Genomic DNA, 14,050 nt, shown 5'->3' with positions numbered 1-14,050 from the left:
AGTGTGTGTAAGTAGAGATCTCTCAAAAAATGACATGCGCTGCCTGAAATGCTGCCTTCAAAAATCATCCTAGAGAAATCTTATGCAATGAAAATCACCTTTACGGAATAATATTAGTTTAATTAACATCAAATACAGCATTTTAAAAAGAAGAAAACACTAATAGATGGCTAAATCGCTAAAACTTGGATTTTAGACTGACTTCCAACCTGCCTATCTGTCTGCCTGACCACAGTCACAAGGCTGGAGACCAAATGAAGTAGTACACGGCCACCATTTTTATGCCACAATAGCAAACTCACCAGTGGGATGTGTCTTTTGGGGTGTCAACGAGTGTGTACCCTCTGCGCCTTGTCTTTCCTTTCATCTTCAATCATGCTAGTCTTCTTCCTTCTCCATGCAATGAAACCATATTGAGGCATCAAATTTTCCTATCAACACCAGCATATTTAGACGCCGCAAACTTTTTGAAGCGCTTACGCTCAGTAGATACCTGTAACTTCACAAATGCCATGTCTGTTAATTAATTAACACAATTTGGTTGATCAATAACGATCGAGCACTGAGACCATACCTCTTAACAATCCATCACGATGACACACCCTGAAAGTATTAGCCTATCTGTATGCTAGCACAATGAAATAGTGACACACCCCTAGTAATGAAAGGCTGACTCAAAATACTCTAATACAGCAGTCACCCTATTAGAATAGTCACACATGTATAGCTGCATGCTATAACAAAGAAAACCAAACTAGTATTTTAAATTAAAAATGAAGTAGGGATCCAAGCAATAAAAAGTAAGTAGAGATGAATGATGATATTACAGCATAGCTTGGTGGGAAAATCCCTACTTACTTTTATTGCTTGGATCCCTACTTCATTTTAAAATTAATACACTATTTATACATAGGTTTATGTCATTTTCAAATGGAAGTTGTAAGTCTCAATTCAAAACAATACACCTGTGGTTTTATAAAACATAACTTATGGCTCTTGCTATTCATGTGGCAGTTACGCAAATAAAAACAAAAAAACAAGATTTGGATCAAAAATTAAGATTATTGAATGAAAAAAAAGTGAAATCAGGAGAATAGCCTTGAGATCTCTGAGTGTTAGGTCAGGATGTGTACTACTATGCTTCCTTCTACCAGCTGCAACCTCTCTTAGTGATATATATGAACCAAGGAGAACCTAAAACGATATACACTTGGGTGAAGAAGAAACCAAAGCTGAACCCAACCCTGAGGTTTACTTGTTAAGTATCTTTCATTGTCTGTATGAAGGTAAGCTTTTTAAAGTTCAAGACGAGCTAGGATGGCCTGCCTTTGGCGGAACAGGCGCTTCAAGCTTCATACCCTCGAACTAGTTACAGTAGGGGACAAAATAAAGTTTACATTTGCTCTAGTAAAAACGTTTGTCAAGGCGTCGTTTTATACTTGTCCCGTTTTTACAAAACAAACGTTTTTCTCTTTAAAAAAACGGTTGCATAGTAATAACAATTGGGGTGCATAGCTAATTTACGTATAAAACTTATTAAGTGTTTTTACGTTTGCTACAGTAACTATATAAGTATAATGCAGTAGGTATGTAAAAGACTGTAACAGTTGTTGTTTGTTCGATTGTCTGCGCTACTGAAATATGGTTTATTCTTGGTACGAGAAACGGCGAATTTTATACTATTACCAACAAGGGTATCTACCTCCAACAATAGCGAAGCTGCTGAAAGACGAAGGAACTGTCACAACTTCACGAATTGGGATAGCACAATTTATCAAGAAGTTTATAACAACAGGATCCATCGCAAGAAGCCCTGGTTCTGGAAGACCTTCGAAGATAACACGCGAAATACAGAGGATAGTCGATGAACGGATGATGGAGGACGACGAGACGACAGCCATCCAGTTACACGCTCTGTTAACAGGAATGGGCTACCAACTTTCCAGAAGAACTATTCTTCGTTGTCGTACAGCACTTGGGTGGACCTTCAGGGGTAGTGCCTACTGCCAATTAATACGCGAACCAAACAAGTTGAAACGTCTGGAGTGGGCACAGCAACATCGAAATGATAACTTTGACAACGTTGTGTGGACTGACGAGTGCTCCGTACAACTGGAGACACACAAGCATTTTTGCTGCCGAAGAAAAGGGGAAACACCACGGTTAAAACCTAGGTAATTATTCACTAATTCATTATTTAATAATAATAAATGCAATAAATTGTTTAAAATGTAAATGTATGTAATTTTTATTTCAGAGCTAAACGTCCTGTGAAAGTTCACATCTGGGCAGGGATCAGCAAACGTGGGAAGACTGGGATATGTATTTTTGAAGGTACAATGGATGGCTCTTTCTACGTCAAAATCCTGGAAGAGACTTTGATCCCTTTTCTTCAGAAAGTTTACCCTGATGGACATCGTTTAATGGCTGACAATGATCCGAAGCACACATCTAATGAGGCGAAGCGATTTCTGAAAGATCAAAAAGTCACGTGGTGGCGAACGCCTGCTGAGTCGCCGGACTGCAATCCCATCGAAAATCTCTGGCACGAATTGAAAGAGTACATCCGACGTGTCAAAAAACCTAGAACAAAGCAAGAACTAATAGATGGGATTAAAGAATTCTGGGACAGCGTGACTGTCGCCAAGTGTTTAAAATACATCAATCATTTAAAAAAGTATTACCAAAAGTTATACAATTAAATGGAGCTGCTACTGGATACTAACTGAAAATACAATCTGTGTAATATTTTATTGTTACTACGTACATGTTAATTTTATCATACTTGTAAAACTGAATCTAATTTACGGAGGAAAGCTAGCTATGGTTTATATCTAATTCGATTTTGCTATTATACTAAAAGTCCTATTATATTAACCTCTATCCACCCCATAACGTCACTCTATCACACTACAGGAACACAAGCGATCGTAATTACAGCCGCTTAGCGGATAATGATTGTAATCACGGAAACTCACCTCGGTTTACTTTGATAAGCACTAAGGAACTCCCTTATAACACCCATTCCTGAAAGCCACATTTACTTGTGTTGTCAGTCAAAACAAGCGTCTTTGCTACACCGAGATGAGCACACACGCTAAAGGATCGAATCTTCTAGAAGAGCTCACGTGAAGCAATCCAATTAATACGAAGGAATATTTTTCGCTACCGCATGGCTTTTAAAAAGTACTTGCCTGGTTCAACGTCAAAGCTCGAGATAAAGGAACTGGTGAATGATAATGACTCGGTACATTTTCACATCATCAAATAGTAAGTTGCATATAATTTCCACTATAGTCACTATGTATGTAATACAGGAATATGAGAGTATGTAAAGAATAATATGTAGTTGGCTTGTATAAATAATTTATTGACTATGGATTCTGATTTCTTAGCCGCTTGCAGCGTTGGCTGATAGACTTAGCACATTCAGTCCAGATGCTTTCAAATTTTAATGGATTCAGCCAGTATTCTGGAAACAGCTGAAATATTTTTCTTTTTAATTCATTCAGCTCTACAATTGGAAGAGCAGGGTATAGTGTACTACCAAGTGGAGTACATCTAACCAGCACATCATCCCCGAAGTATGACTTCTGAGCCAGTCGTTGAGCTAACGTTGACACCTTGCTTTCTTTGTGATGTCGCTTGTACTTGGCTACAATGATGTCTGGACCCACTAATGAATTGCGATTTATTTCACTCGATGAAACCATACCATATTTGTGGGCATTACCAGATATTGGTATTTCAATGCAAGAAGCCAATGATGAAGTTGTTGATGATGCCTGTGGGTTTGCTGCTAATTGTTGATTCGATGATGAAACTTGCTGATTTGTTGATGTTTGTTGGTCGGTGAATGATGTTTGTTGGTCAGTGAGTGATACTGTTAGTTGGCGTGTTGATGGTGTTTGTTGATATGTCGGTGTTTGTTGATGTGTTGGTCTTCTTCGTTGATGTGTAACACTGCTTGTTGATTCATTGATGTATCTGCTTGATGTTGATTCATTGATGTATCTGCTTGATGTTGATTCATTGATGTATCTGCTTGATGTTGATTCATTGATGTATCTGCTTGATGTTGATTCATTGATGTATCTGCTTGATGTTGATTCAGATTGGATTTCTGTTTAAAAATAATAACAACTATAAGATCACAACACTAGTTACCATTTGTTCTTCGTTGAGTATTTTCCACGGCTTTGAGTAGGTGAATGATTGTTTTTTGATTCTCCATTAGTGTTTTTACAGAAATTCCAGTTTCAATAATGTTGTTACCATCAATGCTGTTGCTGCTGATGTAACTATTTTGATTGTTGCTATTGTTACTGTTGCTGTTTGTTCTACAGGGCATATCATTCTCAGAACCTGTGATATATAACAGTGATCACAACTCTTTGATGTAAAAGATAAATACCTGAATCACAGAATGCCAGCTCATCATATGGGTCCCAGGTATCACCATACATGGATTTTAATTGATCCAAGACCCTGTCAGCCTGCGGTGATGTCATTTCTTCAACTTCTGATACCAACGAGCTAAAGAGATCTGGGTTAGTTGTTGTTGTTGATGTTGAAGATGGTACAAAAGGGAAGCTCCTTAAACTTGCTGATGGTGTCACCACTGTAGATGTCACAATTGGCAAAGTGGGAGGTGTCAAAGTTACAGGTGTCATCGCTGCCCAACTAGAACTGATGGATGTCATCAATGTAGAACTGTGAGGCGTGACTAATGGTAAAGTGACAGGTGTTGTCATTGTCAAACTGGCAGCAGTCATCATTGCCGAACTAGGAACTGTTGTCACTGCTGAGTTAGGAGGCATTTTCACTGTCAAGTTAGGAGGCATATTCACTGCCGAACAATGAGGTGTTGTCACTGTAGAACTGTGGGGCAATTGTAAAGTAACAGCTGTGGTCACTGCCAAACTGGGAGGTAGGACTTCTGTCTGCACAGTGGATGAACTGGAAGATGTCACCAGAGAGATACTACAGGTAGTTGCTGTTGCCTCAACAGAACCCACTTCCGATGTTGGTGTGACAAATAAAATTGTACCTGTAATTTATTCATTATTGATGTATATGTAGAATTATTTTAACTCACCACTATTTTTCTTTTTCTTTGTTTTAGCCTTTTCTTCATTGTTGTTTGTCTTCCGTTTACGTTTCGTTTTCTCTTTTTCTGCTTCATTGCTGTTCGTCTTCTGTTTACGTTTCTTTGTCTTTCTTTTAGGTGCTGTTGGTGTTGAAGTTTCTTCTACTGGGATGGTAACAGTTGGTGGAACCCAGTCACCAGTGACAAACTGGTCTTCTAACTTGTCCATTTCAGCTTGTGTGCCTAAAATATACATTGAAACTATAAAATTGTATATAACATTTGTATGTTTTCTTTACCTCTGGCCACCACAATGCCATTGTGCTTCTTGTTTTTCCCCATTGTTAATTGGTACTCCTGGCCTATGGCCACTTTGTCAGGCTGCACTTTGGAAGCGTTAATTGAAGAAACGCTGCCTTCTGGCCAATACACAACATAATGACTGTAGTGTTCTGTAAAAAGGGCTGCATAATAAACACATTACTGGTAAATGGGCTAGTGGTTTGTGGTTTGTGTCTGGGCGGTAAATATTTATTTGACTAATTGCTTTGTGGTTACGAGTATATCCTTTACGAGTACATCCCACAAACCACTAACAAGTAATAGCTTACCGGTTTGTTCGTTAATGAGTGCCAGCACCCGTCGAGCACCCACTGGCCTTTCGCTTTCCATGACAGCCTGCGCTCTCGTAACCACCTGCTTTGTGCACAAGGATACAGTGCACGTTGCCGCCCTTCAACTTCGTTGCGTAATCGTTTAAACGATCGCGTCATCGTCTAAACGATTATGTAATCATCTAAACGCTTATGTAATCGTATAAACGCTTATGTAATCGTTTTTGTACAATCGTTTTATGATTGCACAGTCATTATAACAATGAAAACTTAACAACATTACCATCGTTTTTTAAAATCGGAATGTAAACTTTATTTTGTCCCCTACTGTATGATGGATAAGTGCCAAACAAGATAAATATATTCTTCCAGCTGCTGCATTAATTGAAGTTTAACTTGTTAAACAAAGTTAACGGAGGGAGATAATTTATGTTTGTTTTGGCGGTGTAGCAACACATTGCAGCTAGTCAGCATTAGATAGGTACGTAGCACACCTGCTTCACTATGCTAGATGTAGTATGGAACAGTAGGTATTACTTGGAAAACACTATGAATGCATGCGCAGGAAAAATACCACAGGTCACTTCAAATGTGTAAGCAGGTGGAGTCTCATTTATGATGCTGAAAGAGAAGAAAAGGACCAGTGATGTGGGCAAGTCATGGGCATACTGGAGAGTCCGGTTTGGAAGTTGTGCCACTACGTAGTGGGCAGGAGTGGCGAGACATGTGGCCGGTGGGAGATGAAATAATTCATTATTTGGACGGTGGATTAACCAGTTGCCTTAATGCCTGCCTGTTGAGTTTTTTCCATGCATTGCTGTGCGTGACTTGTATGTATGCCAGCAAACCAATGTATTGTTTGTCTCAGCTGTAAAAGCCACGAAACCTCCGCACGAAACTCCCCGCGCGTTTGGGGACACTCAGTGTAGGCATGCAGAGGGTAGATTTATTTACCTTGACTTGTGCACTAGGCATTAAATAAGGTAATCTTCGACAATAATTACCATAAACTATTATGTCTACGTGTGCATCGCTGAACTGGCTCAAGTGGGGGCGTGGCCAGACGCAAAAATCATGCTGCCATTTAGTTTAGGTACAGGGTACTAAGCTGGATGTGCCTGTTGTGGTTAATACACAAATCATGATGGGGCTGGGTGAGCAAAGCTAATATTGCGTGACAAGCACTCATTTTAATAGAGCAGTCACACTGATATTGGAAGTAATCATTTCCCACCAAGGTTGGCAACTGGAATTAGGGGACACGGGTATCCTTAGCACTACAAAACTATTGCTAATCCAAATAGCAATCAACATAGTGGTCACTGTATTGTGGTTGTGTCATACTGAACACCATCATAAAATAAACTGCCGGAATTTAATGTGTGCAGTACAAAATTGATCTACCTACATATTTTGACAGCATAAGTCTAGCAGACCAGCAGGTGTGTTAATGGGTGTACCCAGGAATCTTTTGTGCTGTAGGCAATTACCACTTTACCTTAGGTGCCCCAAGGGCCCATTGGTGAGTTAACACTCCTTGGTCTCAGGGACCCCTGGGGTTTGTATTGTGATGGACACGTGCACCTTTGTAACACCCTGTGTGTGCCTTCATAGTATTAAATAGTGTGTAGTACAGGTGCCAGTGAGTTGGCTCACTGAGGGGAGAAATGTTGGTTAGCAACGAATATTAAGCAAATGGTGAGTGTTCTAGTAGTTGGCTGGCACTGGCATTGCCCTCTTTTATTTGTGTGTAGTACAGGTGCTTCACCGAGGGGGAAAATGTTGGTTAGTAAAGAATATTAGGCGCTCCAGTAGCTGGCCGTCACTAGCATGGCCCTCATTTTTTATTTGTGTGTAGTACAGATGCCAGTGAGTTGGTTCACTGAAGGATGAAAATGTTGGTTAGTACAGAATATTAAGGAAGTGGTGTGTGTTCCAGTAGTTGGCTGGCATTGGCAGGGCCCCTCATTTTAATTTTCGGAGCAGCCTACCCCTTCTCCCCTTCCACAAAAAAATAAAATAAATAATAAAATAAAAATCCCCGTACTTCCAACTGGCTACATTGATTGTATACGATCCACCACTGAATCACAATAATGGTACATATTTTCTATATGCACAGTATAATAATAAATATAAACAATAGTCATTTGTATTAAGGTACAGACAATGGGGTCGGTATGTGCTGGCAAATGTTAATGCCTCTGGCGGAGTGTTGTTAGTGGTCTAATTATGGGAGGGTACTTCAGGTTTTCATTGTAATACAATTATAGTACTTATTGTATAACAATATAGCGTATAAAATGAAGTGTGGCTTGCTACAGTGGTGACTTGAGCTGAGTTCGATATAAATGACATTAATCAGCAGACTCTAAAGATATTGTGTGTAATACAATGGTACTCAACCTTAGGTGCCCAAAGGGCCCATTGACAAGTTAACACTCCTTGGTCTTGGGGTCCTGGGGTTTACATTGTGATGGTCCACCTTGCACCTTTGTGGCACCCCATGTGTGCCTTCATAGCATTAAATAGTGCGTGGTACAAGGCTGTTCCAGTCTGGCACTGGCATGACCCTCCTTTTATTTTTGCGTAGTACAGGTGCCAGTGAGTTGGTTCACAGAATAAATATTTATAGAAAAAATAAAATTAAAAAGGGTTAGTAAAGAATATTAAGCAAGCAGTGTGTGTTCCAGGGCCCTCATTTTAGTTCCTTTTGTCATGAAGCAGCCTATCCCTACTCCTCCCCTTCCACAAACAATAAATAAATAAATACCCCCCCTTTTCCACCTGGTTACATTGTATATGATCCACCATTTAATCACAATTTTCTATATGTACAGTATCATAACAAATGGTGCAGGAAACAGGGTTGGTATGTGCAATTGTACCACATGTGTGGGAATAATACAGTTCCATCCAAACTGTTCACCTATATGCATGTTCTATTAGAGGAGTTGATTGAAATGGTCTTTATGAATATATTAAAGTGATTTCTGGCCAGTTCATATGCTTTGGTCATTGGTTTGCATGGCAAACGTTAGTATCACTGGTGGAGCAGTGTCTGTGGTCCAACAATGGAAAAGTCCTACAGGTTTTCATTGTAATATAATTATTGATTGTACCCATAAGTTATTGTACCCATAAATTATTGTAAACAATGTAGTGGTTATGATTCTTGAAGGGTGGCTTGCTACAGTAGTATGTATTCAGCTATCTGTGGGTGTATTCCTTGAGCCAGATGTAGTATAAATGACGAGCAGACTCAAAAGATACTGTGTGTACAACAGTTTGTGGGCCTGCTATCTTCATCTGAAGTTTCTCCTTACTAGCTATTTACAGTTTCTCAATTTCACATGTAACGAGTGGTTATATATTACTTGGCTTGTTCATTTTCAGTTTGACGGTTCCCCAGTATGTAGGTCAACTGTATTTGAATAACTCATATTCATTGTAGAGGCCATAAGACTGGACAACAATTATGCATAAAACAGTACATTGTACTAGTGCTGGATGATACATACCAGGATACCACGATATTATCACTGAACTGGTCAAAAGGTATTCGCTTTCAAACATACAGGTATATCGATATGAATGACATTAGGTGTATTATGCTATGAGGGAAGCCAGACATCAGGTCTTTGGCATTTAATTAATTATGTGTTGATGACCACAAGCCCTGCCTAAAAGTGAACCGATTACAGTGTAGCACTAGCCTACTATAGCAGTTAGCAAAATACATTTACAACCTGTTGGATACAAGTAACTTTCACTTGTGGTAACTTTCAACTACAGATTAACTGCTGACTATAATAAACATTACCAGCTTGATTTAAAATGTGAATTAGTTGACTATCAGGATATCAGGGTTTTTTTTCTTCTCAATATTGGATACAGGGAGCAAAAATGCAATACCACCCAGCACTACATGAGACAGCACGGGTATTGCAAGAACATAATGACAGTGTAAAAGTACTAGTAGTACCTAGAGGGCCCAGGTGAGCCAGAAAAATATATAACAGTATTTGTAGTTACAGTGGAACCTCACTTATCCGGGCGGTCTGGTACCTACTACTGTCCGTATCTCAGAAATGTCCGTAACTAAGAATAACATGCTATTATGCTAAAGTGACTAACTTAAATACAAGTAATGTTGTTATTGCTATCAGTTAGTGCTATGCAGTTTAGTGGGCAGAGGGGGAAGTCACTACAGAGCAGTCATGGTCACTTCCCTGGGCTGTAAAAATGCATTATCACCTAGCAACCAAGTGGTAGTTATTAGTAGTACAATAAACAAGCCATCAAACAGGTAAACAGCAGCCTTTAGGCTCCCTCCTTGTGCTTTCATCTAAACCAAACTTCATTATGGTCAATAAACTACAAGCCACGTGACCAATTTGGGCTGTGCAGATAATAGAGGTTCCACTGTATTATTCAGTATTACTGTATTGCAAGTATCGCTTAACACTGGGTACGTATAACTGCTGTATGACATTATCCGCCATCATCTTATTGCATACTATTCGTACTTGGTTAGCTAATACTACCAGGGACACTGATTATGAATTACCCACCTCCCCCCCCCCCCCTCTCTGTGTGTCCCAAACACATATACACATGCACACACTTGACAAAAGCTTTCACCTTTGTGGTTATCAATGTTAGTACCACCTAGGTAAAATATGGAGCTGCCTTGTAGGATTGCTATAAAAATTCTGGAGGCACAGCTACAACCATTATCATGTCTCAGAAATGAAGGTGATCACCCAAAATCCCACTTGGCCATTGGGGTCAGTGAGCATTCTATTTCAAACACTGGTTACACTTCATACGCGTGTGACACATACATTGCGTACCCAGATGGGATGCATACACATGCAAAGTGTGACTACCATAATTGATGCATAAAGGTCACTTCATATGTACCTACATAAATACCTAACACTATATGTGACTGGGCCTGCGAGAATAGGGCATGTGGACACATGATTTTTGCCTACTTTTTCAAACTTTTATCACTCATAACATTTTGTACTGTTATGGTATGGCAATGCAATTTTCAACTCTTAGTAAGCATTTAATTGGCATTATGATACAAGTTACAGAATACAAATATTCCGTTCCAGTACTGAGATATGACCTGTAGAGTGACGGGGTGTAGTTTGTGCCCACGTGCCCTGTTTTCACGGGCCCGGTCACATGTATTGATATCTGCAATCCGACACTGGCAGGAACTGTCCAACACGTTCTGTCGTTCTCCAAACAATGCACATACATACACTCCTTAAGTATAGATACATGCTCAATAATTGTCACCATTACCAATCTGTGTCACTGACAAGCACCCCAGCTGGTGTGTGTACACCCAGTGTAGAATTCTGGTGGCAATTGAGTATGCAAAGTATTTGGTCAACAATTGACACATTATACACTACTATTTAACACTATGCAATGCCAACAGGAATAGGCTATAACACTGCTGCACACAGTTAATGTTATTGAACATCACAGAGTATTGTGTAGTTGTTTAAGTTTCCACTATAATTCAGACAGACACAGTTGACAGTCACCACTGCATATATATTCTCTGTAGCTGGCTGCTTAAAATATCACATACACTATACCTCTAAATAATGTTACTAGATGCTGGGTTATACCTCTTCCGATATTATCTCAGCAGTCAGTATATAAGTACATTACTAGTATATTGTCCTAATGGGTGTACCACATTGATGCAAAGACACACGACATATTTAAGGAATGAACTATACCTGTCTTTGTTTTTGGGACTATTGACAGGGATGCAGGCACATGCAGTATGTGCAGTATAAACTGTCAACCGTTGGGATTGTTAGTGCTCCATAGGCTGGAACTCTGTTATGGCACTTTTGGTGGTTATAGTAGTAGCACACTGTCAGTTAGTTGGCAGTGCTGAATTTGGCCTCAGCTAGCTGGATGGACTTTCGTTATCATAGCCTTCACATGGTATGGTTAAGAGTGTGCATACCAGTATTTTAGTCAAAAAATAAAATAAAATAATAATATGTAGCAAGTTATATTTACTCTTGCATAAAACATAATATATATTGGCCGCCATTGCGCAGTGCTTACAACACATTGCACACGATTATATGGACTTCCTGTCTTCATTGCATTAACCCCCTCATCAATCCTATCCCCCCCCTCCCCCCACAATATACCCCAATATACACAGTAAATGATTAGTTGCAACACTCCCATCTATTGTTTTGTGTCTGTGGCCTAGCTAGTTCATGATGCCCCCTTGATAAGGATCGATACTTCATTGCCTACTCTCAGTGGCCTAGTGAGGAATGGACATTTGCTACCCAGGACTCAGGTTCTTAAATCCTCTATTACATCATCTTGCACAAGCATTCATTCTTATATGTTACATCCCATCTCTGCCTTGTTATCAATGCAGGGATCAGTGTTCTGGCTAGTGGTACAGTGTGGGGTTCCTATGTACGTGCGGCTTGGAGGGAAAGGCTGTAGCCTTTCTATGGCCTTAGAAATCCCTGTGGCTTCAAAGTTGGGAACCCCCAGGTATTTCGCCCCCAAGCCTCATGCAATTGGGAGCCACAATTTGTGGCTGATCATATCAATGGTCGTATCGAAAAATTATGTAGGAGAACCATGGAACCCTGCACAACTACCAAAACAACCACCATCATTGGACAAGTGAACAATATCAGCTTGGAAAAAAAGGTTGATTGTTTGTGGTTCTCTATTAAACGACCGACATTAATTGAAGTTTAACTTGTTAAACAAAGTTAACGGAGGGAGATAATTTATGTTTGTTTCGGCGGTGTAGCAACACATTGCAGCTAGCCAGCATTAGATAGGTACGTAGCACACCTGCATCACAATGCTAGATGTAGTATGGAACAGTAGGTATTAATTGGAAAACACTATGAACGCATGTGCAGGAAAAATACAGCGTGTACGGGTCACTTCAAATGTGTAAGCAGGTGGAACAAAAAGTCCCCTCCCATAGCCCACCCTTAGGACTAGAAAACTATGTCAGAAATTAGTACATAAACAACCAATTGCTAAATAACAACTTTATTAAGGATTAAGAAGAGGGAATTAACTTTATGGTATGGGATTATTCTATCAGGGGAGGAAATGCACAGCCATAACAGGGAGTCTTGTATGGTAGACTCAGTTATTGAAGGGAGTCTTGTGTGGTAGACTCAGTTATTGAAGGGAGTCTTGTGTGGTAGACTCAAGTCCAGTGTTCCCACATTCCAAGAGTAGCTTTTCCATCCAAAGACTAGCTTGGGGTGTGATAGTGCAGGGTTTCATTAGGATTGTTAGGATGGCCTTAGAAATCCCTGTGGCTTCAAAGTTGGGAACTCCCAGGTATTTTGCCCCCAAGCCTCATGCAATTAGGAGCCACAATTTGTGGCTGATCATATCAATGGTCCTATTGAAAAATTATGTAGGAGAACCATAGAACCCTGCACAACTACCAAAACAACCACCATCATTGGACAAGTGAACAATATCAGCTTGGAACAAAAGGTTGGTTGTGTGTAAACGACCGACATTAATAGCTACTCCATTATTTGTTGTACTCACAAATAAGGCTGAAAAGAATAGTATGAATATTAGTTATTTGTTCGTTAAGAAATATTCGTTATTTGTTTAATATTCGTTAATCAGACAATTACATATTTAATATTGAAAAACTTCTAAAAACTGAAAGCTGTCATTTTAAAACTGTAATTCATCATCTTTTAAAGACAAACACGTGCATGTAATTGTAAAGGACTTTTCATATAAGTTGTAGCAGTAATCAGTAGGATTTTGTCCCTTTTGAGCACCTAGTTATACAGAAAATTCTTAAAGAATAATTTGTTAATTCGTTCTTTAATTTGAAGAATATTCGGATTTAAAAATTTGATATTCGTCTCACCTCTACTCACAAAGTAATTTGTATTTCCTAGCTGCATTTCAATGATGCAGTTTATTTTTTATAACCAACATTTTCATGCATGAGGATAAGCATAGACATAGTTATGGAAAAGCAGTATCATCTAGCATCAATTCGCTGAGTTCTTTTTGTTATATGCAACATACTATACACACTTGTAAACATACATAAACACAAAGATTCAAACAACAAAGACACCCACACAACATAATTGTATACGTACCTCAGAAAAGCAACTGTACCAGATAAGAATGGAATGTAGTATCACTCTAATTACTGAGCAACTAAAAGATTCTTTACTACGTGTATCTGCTTTCCCAAGGATATGGCCAGTATCAATTACCCTGTAATTAAATGTACATGCACTCATGATCATGAATTCTATAACAT

General features: G+C 39.2%; 2 protein-coding genes across 3 annotated transcripts in view; both read right to left on the bottom strand.

The window, feature by feature from the left end:
* LOC136250635 (E3 ubiquitin-protein ligase rnf213-alpha-like) overlaps window positions 1–14,050 on the bottom strand; it is a 486,640-nt gene that overhangs the window by 30,406 nt on the left and 442,184 nt on the right. Inside the window, exon 86 of the mRNA XM_066042860.1 lies at window positions 13,884–14,004. Coding sequence (XP_065898932.1) covers window positions 13,884–14,004 — 121 coding nt within the window. The remainder of the gene's footprint in view (window positions 1–13,883; window positions 14,005–14,050) is intronic.
* Window positions 908–6,302, bottom strand: LOC136250634 (uncharacterized). 2 transcript variants are annotated; one of them, XM_066042859.1, is made up of 5 exons: window positions 5,389–6,302; window positions 5,099–5,332; window positions 4,415–5,017; window positions 4,168–4,365; window positions 908–4,123 (listed from the first exon to the last, which is right to left on the bottom strand). In XM_066042859.1, the coding sequence occupies exons 1-5, from the start codon at window positions 5,429–5,431 to the stop codon at window positions 3,375–3,377; spliced, it is 1,827 nt and encodes a 608-aa protein (XP_065898931.1). In that variant the 5' UTR covers window positions 5,432–6,302; the 3' UTR covers window positions 908–3,374. The 2 variants fall into 2 exon arrangements, with proteins under 2 accessions (XP_065898931.1, XP_065898930.1); XM_066042858.1 differs by having other exon boundaries at window positions 4,415–5,050; window positions 5,389–6,300.

This window comes from Dysidea avara, chromosome 3 (assembly GCF_963678975.1).
Source record: "Dysidea avara chromosome 3, odDysAvar1.4, whole genome shotgun sequence".
Classification (NCBI taxonomy): Eukaryota; Metazoa; Porifera; class Demospongiae; order Dictyoceratida; family Dysideidae; genus Dysidea; species Dysidea avara.
Note: the sequence above shows the minus strand (reverse complement) of the source record. Positions and strands in the feature narration are given on the sequence as shown.

Bases quoted from the DNA above. Each gene is read 5' to 3' on its own strand.
- LOC136250634 (XM_066042858.1), bottom strand. From the start codon at position 5,431: ATGGGGAAAAACAAGAAGCACAATGGCATTGTGGTGGCCAGAG. The intron at 5,051-5,098 runs GTGAGTTAAAAT...AATAAATTACAG, and splicing joins AAAGAAAAAGAAAAATAGTG to GTACAATTTTATTTGTCACA. The intron at 4,124-4,167 runs GTAACTAGTGTT...ATTTTTAAACAG, and splicing joins TACTCAACGAAGAACAAATG to AAATCCAATCTGAATCAACA.